Source organism: Euprymna scolopes, chromosome 30 (assembly GCF_053919585.1).
Source record: "Euprymna scolopes isolate OS-2025 chromosome 30, ASM5391958v1, whole genome shotgun sequence".
In the NCBI taxonomy this organism is placed as follows: Eukaryota; Metazoa; Mollusca; class Cephalopoda; order Sepiida; family Sepiolidae; genus Euprymna; species Euprymna scolopes.
Window position 1 is genome coordinate 93,338,900 of NC_136511.1, and position 14,987 is coordinate 93,353,886.

The 14,987-nt window shown below is 36.1% G+C and overlaps 1 protein-coding gene across 7 annotated transcripts in view; it reads left to right on the forward strand.

Annotated features, from left to right (window-relative positions):
- LOC145254569 (uncharacterized) overlaps positions 1-14,987 on the forward strand; it is a 141,863-nt gene that overhangs the window by 75,567 nt on the left and 51,309 nt on the right. For 2 of the 7 annotated variants that reach the window (XM_080113169.1, XM_080113175.1), the window contains exon 2: positions 12,337-12,779. The exons of 3 other annotated variants lie outside the window; for them this stretch is intronic. Coding sequence is in view for 1 of the 4 variants with exons in the window: in XM_080113175.1 (XP_079969301.1) it covers positions 12,337-12,504 (168 nt within the window). In the remaining 3 variants the exon portion in view is untranslated. The remainder of the gene's footprint in view (positions 1-12,336; positions 12,780-14,987) is intronic. 2 more of the 7 variants (XM_080113172.1, XM_080113170.1) reach the window with 1 other exon arrangement.

Sequence of the window (14,987 nt, forward strand, 5' to 3'; positions counted from 1 at the left end):
ATACAAAAAATAGAAGAGGTTAAAAATTGCAACATCTTTGTTTTAAAATTTCTCTCTACCTCTCTTTTTCCTTATCTCTCTTTCCTTTTCCCCTTTTCCACCATTTCCTTTCCTCCATCTTGTTGAAAATAATACAAATGTAAGAAGTTCACCTAAGCTTTTAGTTTTAAGGTTATTACTCTTAGGCACATATATTTGTTTTAATGTATTTTTTTTTTAAATTCCATCAAGTGTTTACCACTTACCAAATGTTCTACTTCAATATTGCACATACCTGCTCTCTTTAGGGTATTAAGCACCTACAGATTCAGCATATATTACTTGCCGAGTGTAATGCTATTATTATACAGACTTTCTCTATAAAGGATATTGCTCACCTCTGATTCAGCATATACCACTTACATAGTGTAATAATGTATTCTTATACACATCTGCTCTATCTAGACTATTGAGCACTTTCCAACTCAGTATATATCCCTTACAAAATACAATATTCTTATATACATCTGCTCCATCTAAACTATTGAGCACATTTTATTAAACATATACCACTTACTGAGTGTAAGACTTATAACACATACCTGCTAGGGTATTGAGCATATTCGAATTCAGTATCTTTCCTGCTGTATAATTGTATATACCTTCTCTATCAAGGGTATTGAATACTGTTGAATTTGGCATATACCACTTACCAAGTGTCCTACTGTATTATTACTATTATTTCTCCTGATTTTCCTGTCTAGTATACAAGACTGTAATGAAACGCATTAAAGTTAATGGTTCTAAGGAACATGCTGTTCAATCACACTGGCTCTTTCTATCGTTTTTGTACTAACTGTGATAGTCATCAAAGAAGTAAGTGGCCACGTGTTTGTTTCTTGTGTGGCTGTACGTGAAAACGACAACAATAACAAACTTACCTTCAGGTGGGATCTGAAAGAGAGACGCCATGAAAATTGACTGAGCGTTTATACCAAACCCGAGTCACATGTTTAGAGTTTGTGATGTAAATACGGTGTGATTAATGGAAGTGGCGGAGAAGGAAGGAAATAAAGTCAACAAGCATTTTGTTTAACCACTACTAGGAAGTAACTGCTGCAAAAACAAATTTATTTTTTTTATTTTTTTTTTTTTTTTGGAAAGGAAAAATCAGCAACTGAGGTTATTTCAACAAGCTATTTTCAGCCATTTTTTAGTCATTTCCGGCTAACAGCACCATTTTCTTTCCCTGTGAAGTTTTTTCAGTCACTTTTTTCTTCATTTTATTTACTGTAAAAAGACAATGACTGAATCAAAGTTTGATTTGAAGCTGATATCTGAATTTGACGGGTCCACATCTGTTGTTGACTGGGTCGAAAGGGTCGAGTTGACGTGCAACCTCTGTGAAGTAAAGAGGATACACATGGTGATTCCCTTGAGATTGGCTGGAGGTGCCTTGAGTGTTTAACAACAACTTAGTACTGCTGAGAAGACTGACTTGATGGCAATTAAAAATGCACTGTACAAGGCATTTGCCATGAATCTGTGTACAGCTTATGAGAAATTTGCTTCAAGGAGACTCATGCTAGAAGAAGCTGGATGCTTTTTGCAGAGCTGAATAAACTTGCAATCCTTTTTTGTGGTGAAGCATGGACATAATGTGTTTGTGACCGACCTTCCAACCCGTGTAAAGCAACTGCTGAGAGTCTCCACCAGCATTTCAGCAATGCCCATGGAACTCTTGCTGGAACATGCTCGAGCCATCATTAGAGATAAGGAGGACCTAAAGGGAACCAGTTGTGATGGCAGTGCAGACAGCCTAGAATAGTACAGGGGAGACTCCTAGTCTGAGCTCAGCGACCAATGGGAGATGTTTCCGCTGTTGCCAGCGGGATCATTTTGCGAATAGTTGCACTAACAGGGGGCGGGGACTCGCGCACTGTTTCCAGTATTGGACATCTAGCCCAAAACTGTGCGGAAACATATTAGAGGACAGGATATCAGCACCACTCTGCTCCCCAGACAAGATGTAGTTGAAGCGCAACCAACAATTACTTTATACATAAACCAAGTGCACTGCTCAGCTCTCCTTGACTCAGGCTGCTCACATACCATAGTGAGTGCCAGACTGTATCAAACCTGGAATAAGAACATCAAAGTCACCACAATAGGAGGCGAAACGCAAGCATGCTGTGGAGCAGGAACTGTGAAGATCCATGCAGACTCCAGTGTAGCCGTAGAAATCAATGTGTTGGTGATGTAAGGGGAAGGGCGCTAACTGAGCTTAAGAATGGTGTCGCAGAGTACCTCATACCTGACGAGCTCATAATGAATACAAGCAAGAGCTTGAGGTGTGGATTCGAAATGGATGGTTGATCCCCCACCCTGATGACTAGCTTGGACCTCCTAAAGGTTTGATACCCTTAATGGCAGTAGTCCAGCATAATAAGTAGAAAGTGGTGCTGGACTATCATGAACTCAACAAGCACATTGAGGCTTACACTGCTGATGCTGATATGTGCACCAGCAAACTGAGGGAATGGTGCCAGAAAGGTCGATATTAGATTTGCGGAAGCCCTACTTGCAGGTGTGAGTGTTTGAGACGTGGCTATTCCATACAGTGTGGTTTTGGGGTCAGAGGTACTGCTTGATACGATTTGGCTTTGGTCTGAATGTGGCACCACATATCATAAAGACCATTGTGGACACAACATCCGCCTACATTGATGATGTGTACGTCAATGAGGATGTACAGGCTGCATCATGTGTCAGAGAAAAATTAGCTCAGTTCGGCCTGGAGTGCAAGGATCCTGAACGCCTGAAAGATGGAGTATGCGTATTTGGGTTGGACCTCTGTGAGGAAGAAGGCACCCTACGATGGAGGTGTGGCAGTGGGATTCCAAGCATCCCTGATGTTATTACACGGCGGACCAATTTTTCCTTGTGTGGTAAACTTGGTGATCACCCACGTGCAGCTGTAAGTTATTAAACGTAGAGGGAATTTGGTGACCGTCGGGTTGGGACGATGTACCTGATGATAGCCTCCTAGCTCTAATGCTAATGGAAACTCTGGAGAGCGTGAATGACAATGACCCTGCCTATAGATGCATTGATGGTGATGATGTAAATGTGTAGGTCGACGCCAGTTCATTGGCGTTGGGAGTCTCATTAGAGTAAAAAGAAAACATATTTGAGGACATATGTTGGCTGTGACCCGTAAGTGATGCTCAGCACATCAACCTGGTGAAATTGGATGCTGTTGTGAAAGGTATAAATTTGGTGCTGCTATGGCAGTTAAAAAAATTGCACTTGTGCACAGATTCTCTCTGTGTCTACCATTGGGTGTCTGACACACTTTTGGGATGAACAAGAATACATACTAAGGCAACCAGGGAAATGTTGATCCAGCAAAGACTAGACATGCTGAAGAGTCTGGTCTCTGAGTACAGGCTATCGGTGAGTGTAACGTTGGTAGCATCAACTGTAATCATGTTGACCAATTAACCCATGTGCCTCACAAATGGTATGAAGCCGGGAAAATGGGTGTGGAGCACACTGTTCGATCTTGTGCAGTCGTTTAGTTGGTGAGATTAGCCCATGCCAAATAAAGATGATTCATGCACAGTGGACATCCAGGTATCAAGAGAACGCTGTATTTTGCGAAGCACGTGGATCCAGCAGTGACAAGGGCAGATGTCAGGCAGATTGTCGAGCACTGTGAGGAATGCAGTCTATTGATCCTGCACCAACGCAATGGCAGAAAGGGTGATTGGAAGTTAAGGACATATGGCAACAGGTGGTGATGGATATTACCTACAGTGGTAAACTCTTTTTAACTGTTATTGATTGTAGCCCTACACGTTTTGCAATTTGGTGACAAATGATCAGGCAGGACTCAGCAAATATTGTTCAGCAATTATCATCCATCTTTTCTGAGTGAGGTGCCCGGAAGAGGTCTTCACAGACAATGATGCTGCTTTTTGCAGCCAACAAGTCTGGCAGTTGTGACACGAATCCCGATTACAATTGTGATGTGCTCATGTGGCATCAAGAAATGGAATTGCTGAATGGAGCTGTTGCAGTATTAAGAGAATTGCTGCCAGGAAGCAATGCACCATTATGGAGGCCACGTCACGCCAAAGGATGGGAAGTCACCTACAACAGTGCCTGCCAATGCTATACACACATACCATGTCAGAGTAAAGGGAATTGACACTACACAGCCAGTTGTTAAGGGAACACACAACAGATATGGAATAGGCGATCTAGTCTGTGTGAAACGCTCAGGAAACCAGAGCACCACCAAGTTCGGGGGGGGGGGCAAATTAGCCAGCAGTCGGTCCCCATAATGGTATGTGATTTTTTACCTGCTGCAAAGATACATAACACAACTACAGAGGAGAGTGATGAATCATCAAGTGATAAACGCAATCAGAGAGTATTGGCTATAGTTTCTCTGACAAACTAGAACCAAAACCGGAACCAGAAATGATGAATTTACCCCTTCGCAAAAGCAAGTGGAATAAAAGACCAACCCTGCAATGCACTCTATGTGATCATAAGATCAGGGGGAGTGTGATAATCATCAAAGAAGCGAACGCCCACGAGTTTGTTCCTTGTGTGGCTGTACATAAAAACAACAACAATAACAAACTTACCTTCAGGTGGGATCTGAAAGAGAGACGCCATGAAGATTGACTGAGTTTTTATACCAAACCCAAGTCACATGTTTACAGGTCATGTGACCGGGGGGGGGGGCGGATAAAACCGGTGTGAGAAGTGGAAGAGGGGAAGATGAGGGAAATGAAGCCAACAGGCATTTTGCTTAACCACTACTAAAAAGTAACTGTCGCAAGAATGAATTCATTTTTTTTGGAAAGAAAAAATCGGCAACTGAAGTTATTTAACATCTATCACTTATAAAATGAAATATTATCTTATTTCAATTATTATCTGACGTACCCGCATTGCCAGGTTGTATTTGATATATTTGAATATTCTGTCCTCATAGATAACTATCTGATTTCCGGCAAAAAAATAATTGTCAAAAAATATCTGTAAGAAATTTTTTAAAAAGTTTTATTTTCCAAGCCTGTAAATAAATATTTTGCTTCCGCCTGTCCTTAAATACAGCGAATATATTTAAAATCCTGCAGATATTCACATTTATTAATACAAAGACGTGATGGCAAAAGTTTAAAAAAAAAATTTTTAAAAATGTCTTACTATAGAATCGAAATCAAAACATTTGCATTCCAGCTGCGTTCTGTACTGATGTTGTTATTGAAACAAAGAAAATTAAATCTGAAGAGAAGTTTTGAAGTCTTGAAGAAATTAATTTATGTGATCATGTTCAGAAAGAAGTATAAACATGTCGGCCAGTAGAAATGAACGTTTTGCATTTCAACATGCCGATATATGCGTTATTCATCAACCCAAAGATTTTACGCGTTATAACCCATCCTTGGTTACCTGTTAATTTCCATTCTATGTGATGAGTAGTTTAAGAGTTTACTGTTAAACATTTACACACACACATACGTCTACTGTTTTATTTATATAGATTAGTTACGAAAAATTCTATTTAATATGAAAATAAACGTCTATTCTGAGTTATAATTGTCTTAAAATTATTTGAATGCAGTAAATGTTTTTCTTTTACTTTCTTTTCCACCTTCATGTCAGGTTCGAGCCTGTCTGCCTATTAAGGCTAGTCTATAATATAAATCTCACCTGTCTGTTTAAATGTATGTATGAATATGTATGTCTGCCTAAAACTTTTGACAAAGGTGACGGATTTTCACGAGATCGATATCATTTTGAAGCTCGACCCTTTGGACGACAAATATCAAAAAACTGGCCAAAACATTAATTCAACTGGTGTGAGAAGTGACAGAGGGGGAGATGAGGGAAATGAAGCTCAACTGGGCACTTTTCGCTAATATTTTCGAAAGTCATCGCCTCTTTTTGATTGTCTAGCCTTAATTTAAACTAACGTCTCACTTCTGGTTTGGTGATGGACGCGACAGCAAACACATCACATTTTTCTTTTTTTTCACTTTCTTTTCCCCATTCGCAGTATGGGTTTGAGCTTGCTTACTACTATTTTTTTTTTTTTTACGCTCGCAATTTTCCTTTTTCTTTTTTTGCTCAACCAACACCCTTACACACACCTCCATTTTCTTTTCTGCCTTCGCGTCACAGGTTAGACCCTGCCTGCCTGCCGCAACCTTTTTTTCTTTTTTGTTCAACACCCACCTACAAACACCCAGGCAACGCCGGACACCCAGGCTAGTCTATAATATAAATCTCACCTGTCTGTTTAAATGTATGTATGAATGTTTGTATGCCTGCTTAAAACTTTTGACCGAAGCGACAGATTTTCACAAGATCGGTATCGATTCAGTATCAATTTGAAGCTCGACCCTTTGGATGACAAATATCGAAAAATTGGCTAAAAACATTAATTCCTTCACCCTCAACTGGACACTTTTCTACAGGGATGGATCGCTTTTTTCGCCCATATTTTCGAAAGTCATCCCTTCTTTTCGATTGACTAGCCTTAATTTAAACTTATGTCACTTCCAGTTTGGCAATGGGGTACAACAGTAAAGACTTCACATTTTTTTTTTTCCACGTTCTTTTCTTCCTTCGCGGTACGGGTTTGAGCCTGCCTGCCTACTACCACTTTTTTTTTTCTCAACACACTCCTCTATAAACACCCAGGCTAGTTAGTAATATAATAACATACTTCGCTAAAATTTATTTTTAAATTTTAGTCCCGCCCAGAGTATTAGTAATACAAAACCTAAACCTTAACACCTAAAAATAAAATCAGCAAAGGGGGGGTACATACTTTACATTAAAAAATATAATAGTTTTCTACTTTACAACTACACATGATATGTAGTAATATGTGTATATATGAAGATGAAAAAGAACACACACACATACGTAGTACATAAAAATGCAATGTTTAGAAGCTCTGACTTTTGTTTCAGCTGTCGAGTCCGATCCTGGCTTAAGGTAGTCGCTTGTCTAGCCGCACTGATGAGCTGTGATACAGCGAAACAGTACTGTACGTGGATGACTATATATATATTAGTAGTGGGACGATTCCAAAATTTTGCCAGATTCAGATTCTCTTAATATTTATAAATATTTAATGAGAGATTTGGGGGGGGGGGGTTCGTAAATTTTCAAATTATTACATAAATTCCCGAGTAATTTCTGGATATATTTTTTCTCAAATGTTTTCATTGTAATGTATTGCAAATTGAAAGACAACACAAGGTTTATTTTGATTTTAAACACAGCAAAAATGTATCAGTTCGTCATTACTTGAAAGTTTTCATAAACAGTTGAAAATAATCGACGATTGCTAGGTAAATGAGAAAATGATGTAAAAATAAAATATTAATGCCCCCTCCCCCAACCTCATTGTTACAAACGAATTTCTAACTAATAACATTACTATTTAGAAAACCATTTTTAACATGTAGAGGGCATTGGGCTTCGTTAACTATTATGTGTCTTCCTTCTATGAATGTTTAAATTTTATTTTAATTATATAAATTTGGTGAGTTATTAAATTGATTTGCTTTGCTGTAACAAAACAAAAACGAGATGCAAATAATAACAACTAGCAGGACGTGTGGAAATTCCACAGGGGAAGTCATTCATATGTAATATATTGATGTTGGTAGTCATGGCATAAATAGACATGCTCTGATATTATTTTAACATTTGTTAAAACTGCAAAAGTATTTATCTAAGTTAGCAAGGACGCCCGGCGTAGCCAGGTCATTAAGTATGCTTAAATATATTTTAATTCTTGCAGATTTTGTATATATTATTACAGAGTTAATGTTCTACCGATTTTTTAAAGTTGCGATTTCAAAAATAAAAAAATAAAAATATCCATATGACTTTGGTACATCAGCTTGAGTTCCTTCAGCTATAATCGAAATCAAAACTTATGAAGAATTCTTGGTAAAATCATTTATAAAAAAAATGAATTTAGGATAACTTGTCCTCGAAAAACTCGCACTCTGAAAACTCGTCCCTTTTTGCTAGGTAGGAAAACTGGTCCCTTATTGAACAAATATCGATTGAAAACACATTGTATGACCATTCTTGAAGGCGATATTGTTTTTAAAGATACTATACTTCCCATAATATTTTTAAAAAATATTTTTACTTGTTTACTGTTTCAAAAAAATTAAATTGATTTTTCTAAGTGTTCGTTTTTTACCTAGCTGTGTAATTTTTTAGTGGTTAAACTTATTTTAAAGGGTTTATTTAGTTTAAAAAAAAAAAAACGAAAAAACAAGTAATGTCGAGTGTTACTTTTGAATAAAAAAAATGTCTGACATGAGAGCATCACATTTTAGGAGTCTTGATAATTGCACAAAAATAGAAAATTAAAGAAAATACTGAGGTAGATATACTTTTAAAACGAGCCCCCCTCCCTCCAAAAAAAAATAAATATATATATTTTTAGGTAATGTCCAAGATCACTGTTTGGAAAAAAAATCAAGCTACTGGAAGTGGATATGGTTGATTATGTAACGAAACTGGACAGACATGAAAAACAAAACCATATATTTATAAAAAAAATATTTTAGTTTTTAACATTTGTGTGTTATTACGAAACAAGCAAAAAAAAAAGGAAAACACTTCTTGTATTATCAAATAACAAAACAAATATTTCATTTAGAAAAATTAATTTAGATTTAACACTTTTTGTGTTCACACAAAACAACAAAAGGCACTTGTACAGTATGTGGACGGCGGCCATCTCTTCTTGGTGCGTTTAACTAAACTGTCGCCAGGTAGCACTTCTCAGTCAAAGAACATTTACATTATTAATTTGTTGTTGACCCTTCAAATTTGCTTTAATCCAAAAAAGTGTTTCATTTGAAGTATTTATCTGTTCGAAAAAAAAGAAAAGCTATTTTACTTGATAAAAATCCAATGTTGCTTTCATTACAAAATTGTTTTATTAAAATTATATTTTCTTACGCAGACTTTTAAATAAATGTTTTTACAATTATATATTGATACATTTTTATACAATAAATGTTTTGGTTTTCAAATATTTTTCTGTTCGGAAAAAAATCTTGTTTTTTACTTATTTGCCGCGTTATTTGACCAAGAAGAAATTGGAGTTATCGCCCCCTGTAATAAGAAGAGAAGATACATCTTGTCTCGGAATCTTCTCTTCGGGAGGCTTTGACCTCTTATTTTCTTATTACATCATTTTGAAAAAGAAAAGAAAAAAAACTTAATTGGACTGACATTTTTATAAAGCCGGAATTTATCAACAACACCATAAAAAAAATTATTTTATCATTTCACATTTTCAGGTTTTCAAATTTTCTTATTTAAATTCATTAAAAAAATGTTTTCTAAAATGTGTGACTTTACATTGCTTAAAACAAATATTTTATTTAGAAAAATTAATTTAGTTTTAACACTTTCTGTGTTCACGAAACAACAAAGGCACTCGTGTAGTATGCAGACAGTGATCATCTTTTCTTGGTGCGTTTCAATAAACTGTCGCCAGGTGGCATTTCTTCGTCAAAAATCTGTACTCGTACAGTTTAATCAAGACATTAAAAAATGAAAATATCGAAAAAAGGTTATATTGTACGTATACGCTTTGTACTGAAGATCTGAAAAAAATAAATTCATTTAATTTGATCCAGTAGTTTTTCTTTTGTTTTTTTACAGCGGAAAAACATGTTTTTATGACAGTGTGTTGAAGGTAGCCATCTTTGAATTTTTTGAACACGCCACAGGGAAATAACTCCAGTTAAAGCGCCAACACTCCTTCCCCATCTTTAATACTAGCTTTTCTTCCTAAAAATCGAACCTTTTGCTCGATATCATAACAGATTGTTTTTTCTCTGTAAAAAAAAAAAAATACTCAATGAAATTAAGTGAATTTTTTTTTTCCGGAGAACTTCATTCCATAACATATTCATACAATATAACTTTTTCGATATTTTCAGGTTTTAATGTCTTCATTAAACTGTACAAGTACACCCAAAACATTTAAATTATTAATTTGTTGTTGACCCTTCAAAGTTGCTTTAATTACAAAAAAAAAAAAAACTATTTTACTTTATAAACATCCAATGTTTCTTTCATTACAAAATTGTTTTATTAAAATTATATTTTCTCATGCAGACTTTTAAATGAATGGTTTTACAATTATATGTTGATATATTGTTTTATTAAAATTATATTTTCTTACACAGACTTTTAAATGTTTTGACAATTATATATTTTTATACAATAAATGTTTTGGTTTTCAAATATTTTTTTGTCCGGAAAAAAAAATCTTGTGATGCTAGTGCACTTATTGATCCGCGCTATTTTTTAAATAGTATTTTCAAGTTTAATTAAAGTTGGTACTTGTGCATAATTTGAACCAGAGACATAACCACGGCCATGATGTAACTCAGCGTCCGATCGGCTTTGCTCGGAACATGACGTCTCGGGTTTGATTGGCTGATCGACATCTTGCACTGCAAAGTAGCAGACGACTAAAATTGGAAGGAAATAAAAATTATTAAATTCATTTCAGCAGCACACACCTGTAATAGCCCTTTTCTGAAAACTGTGTAAACAAAAAATGAATATCTCCAGTTTGGAAAAATATTTGATGACACCGGAACAAGTGGTCTCATAGGTGTATCAGAATTGGCCATTAAAAAAATCCGTATATGAACTTGAACAAATCAACTTACTATCTTTTGAAGCTTATAACTACTTGAAAAATGTAATTCAAACCCTAATTTTTTTTTTTCAACTAAAGGAGCAAAGACCAAATTTTTAAAAAATAACAAGTTTAATAGCAAATTATGCAATATTTGTTTTTTTAAATCGTTTTTTTTTTTTTTAAGATTTAAAGGAAATCAATGAAATTTTACTTGGTTCGATTATAAAAAATATATATAAATTCCAAAAAATCACTTACCTATAAAAAATTCTATTCAATGTGTACTTCCATTGTTCATTGTTAAGAATTTATCCATATTTATACTTATATTCAATGTCCTTTTTAAATAAAATACTTTTTTAAACAAGGATTCAAAAAAAAAATGCAAACTCAGATTTATTGACGGTTCAAATAAAGGGAGAGAAATCTCTGATTTTTTTCACGATTATATTACAGTAACTTATAAACACTGTGATTAATATCTCTATTTTATTGCATGCTGTTAACCAAAATTAGTATTTTGGGGCCTCCGTAGTTGTTAAAAAACACACATTCACTTATAAGGTTTTGCCATTAAACAAAAAATCCAGTCAACCAATTTTTTTTAATTATTATTTTTTTTTTAATTCTCTTAATGAAATAACGAGTTTTTGATTATTATATCTTATTTCTAATTTATTGATTCAATTTTTTTTTAAATATCTAAAAAAAAAAAAAAAAAAAACATTGAATGAAATAGAAAAAATTGCCGTCAGCGTCCGGTATTTACTTGACGATATAAGCATAACATAGCTTTCATTTAAAAAAAAAAAAAAATCAACGTGGTTTTAAAAAAAAAAAAGTTTTACACTTTGGACTTTACAGGTAAATTTCAAAAAGCACTTCTTTTTTTTGTTTAAATTAGAATATTTTATTTATTGATCTTTTATGTTCAATTTGTGATTATTTAAATTTTAATAGACATTTCAAAATGGGGGGGGTGAATTTAAAAACACCGTTTGTCTAAATTATTATATTCAGTTTATTGGAAAGAGCATAAAATTTCACATTAACCCTGAAAATATCGTAAAAATTGAACCAATAGAAAAATTTTGATAGATTTTTAAAGTTTAAAAATTGAAAAGAATTTCACTCGTAAAATTCAATTGATTTCATATGTAAAAAAAATGGCTGGTTGAACGCGCACCAGCACTTTGTAAACATTGTTTATTAAAAGAATAAAAAATAATATTTCTATTATTTTTTAAACAACTTTAATAGTTTATTTTGGAAGTATATTCCATACAGAAAATTAACAACACACTTTAAAAAGAGAAATTACGAGTTTTTTATATTTTATTCGCAGTTAGGGATGTCAAAAATTCTGATACACCTAATTGTCAAGAAAAAAAAATTAATTGCTGAAAAAACTGCGTCTCCTGTGGCAAGAAGTGCATCAACGCCAAAAGAAGATCTGAGAATAAATCTGCATGGAGATGCACGCGTATACTGTGAGAAATTTTCCATGTACAGCCGCCATATTGTTTTTGGCCGCCTACATGCTTTGTAAGCCGGTCTCTCGTTGGTTTAATTTGAATGCACCAAATCTTGTCTTGGCACCAATTTGTATTCATGTATTATTTTTTCAGTCTGAGAATGAACACAGGAAACAGCAGATTCACAACAGCGGCGCTCTGTCTAGAGTGCCAGGATGTTACCTTCTTGGACACCAAACAGGACATTTCTCTAAATACAGAGACAACATAATTGCTGAACTTATTCTACCCAATGAGGATATTCTACTGTGTTCGGCATGATATGTTTTATTATAGGAATTTATTCCTATTTCTTTCAGAAACCATGAGGTCCCAAAATATGCCATATTGGGCTCCAACATTCACACCGTGTTCACCATGTACAACATGGATCTTTCTAAAAGGAAACCTGAACTAACATTTCCACAGAGGAATCATAACTAAAGGCTCCATTGCGTATGGATAGCAAATTCAGCCACTGTTGTTGCAAGAGACTTACCGTGAATCAAAGAACTTTCATTTACTGATACATCTTGAATAAAATTTGAGTTTTAAAGGTATGGCTTTTGTTTGTGGAGTTTCATTTGCTTTCTGCAGGGAGGAAATTGGACGTGTGGGAAAGAAATTTCTTACACTCTAATTTTTATTGCAAAAACAAGCTATTCTCGTTTTGTTGGAAACAATAGGTCAAGATTTTTGTTTTTTGCAAAAAATTCTCATTTTTTAATGCAAAACACCTAGAATCATTATTTAATGCAAATGCTAGTAAGAGATAAAAATATTTGTAAATTCTTGATTTTAAGATGAGCAGAATTTTATTTTTTTTCTTAATTTGAACAGATTAATGGTAAATATTTTTTCTGTTTCGTTGAATCTGAAATGTAATTATTTCGTTAAAATAACTTATGTCTCAAAACCTATAAGACAGTAATAAGTTTCATTTGGCGATATGTTGCACTCTGTGGTTTGAGTTGTCCCCCTTTGCAAATTGGCTGTTTGGAGAAATGGAAAACTAGATGGCTCTGGTTGATAGTCAATTTGCATAAGTGGAGAAATGGGCAGCATATAAACGGTACTTTTTTTTTAAGCAGGGTGAAGAGCGCAGAGAGTGAAACGACGGTTGGAAGAAGTGACGGTGAATTCTTTTTGTGACGGTGAATTAATTTTGGACGTTGAAGAGCTCAACCTTTTGGAAGGAACAGCTGTGTCTTATATATCTTTTTTTAAATTTCTTTTTTTTTCTACTTCACTACAAGCTATTTCGGCAGGAACTATGGAAGCAAAGAGGATCAGCAGTGAAATGCTTAAGACGTTCTCTCGAGAGGGAGATGTTATAACCTGGCTGACCAAGGTTAAACATTGTGGATGTAGCCAGCTTGATACCGCTGTATCTTGATGGTGATGCTCTGGCCCTATATCTGGAGATGCGGGAGAAGGATCGACTGTCTGTTGATGCCATTGAGGAAAAGTTGAAGGAAGCATTTACCGAAGGACCGTTTGTGGCATATGGCAAACTAAGCCGTATGGTGTGGACCGGAGAGCGTGTTGATGTTTACGCCAACAATATCAGGAGGTTGACGGGACTAGCAGGATTCAATGGAGGAGGCCGTCGACAGATGGTTAAGATGGCCTTTATCAATGGCTTCCCGGACCATATTTCTATAGCTCTGCAGCAACTGCCCGGTGTAAATACTATGGAGGTGGCGGAGTTGATTACACAGGCTAGGGTGCTGGCCAGAAAAAAAGAGAGTGAGCAGGGAATCGTAGCTGTCGCTCAACGAAGCAAACTGCAGCAGGAAATTGTGAAGGACGAAAAGCAGAGAGGACTGTGGCAGAGACCCAGGTTCTCTGGCAGATGCTACCGATGCCAAGGCCCTCATATGGCAAGGGAGTGCAGGGAGCCAAAGCCAGAAGTCACATGTTACCACTGTGGGGAAGTCGGCCACATCAGCAGATTCTGTCCCCAGGGAAACGAACAGGGGGAAGCCACTGCGCCGGTGGCTACCCCACTTATTCGATGAAGGCGCTTCAGGGTATGTCACCACAAGTAGAGGTGACCCTAAATGGACAAAGTACAAAAGCCCTTGTCGACACGGGCTGTACTTCAACAATTGTCACCAAAGACATGGTTGACACATGCAATGGAACCAGCAGCATTACGGCAGTTGATGGCAGAGAGGTGAAGTGCAATGGCACAAGTATCATTCAGTTGATGGTACGTGGGATGTCACTAACAATCCAGGCGATTGTTATTAACAAAATTGTCACGGGTGTCGATGTGGTGCTAGGGATGGACGCAATTACTCGACTAGGGGGCGTTATGGTATATAGGAACTCCGTGAGATTTGGAGGACATCAAGGGGCTGCAGGTATGCAATTCGAAAAAGGTGTCACAGGAACAGCCGGGTCAGACAAAAGTTGCACGATAACAAAAAGTTCGGCCAATACTGGACTTCAGGGAGCTGAACGTACACGTTGCGTGGCACACGGGAGGCGATGTGATGGACGTGTGCGGAGAGACCATGCGAGAGTGGAGGCAGATTCAGAAGGCTGCGACGATTGTGGATTTAAAATCTGCATACCTACAGATCCACATTTCACAGGAATTCTGGAAATACCAGCTGGTCAGATACAAGGGCCGAACGTACTGCCTGACTAGGTTGGGTTTTGGCCTGAATTCTGCACCAAAAATTATGGCAGCGATCCTCAAAACGGTGCTAAGCAAGGAGAACGCAGTCAGAAGAGCCACCAGTTCCTACATTGAT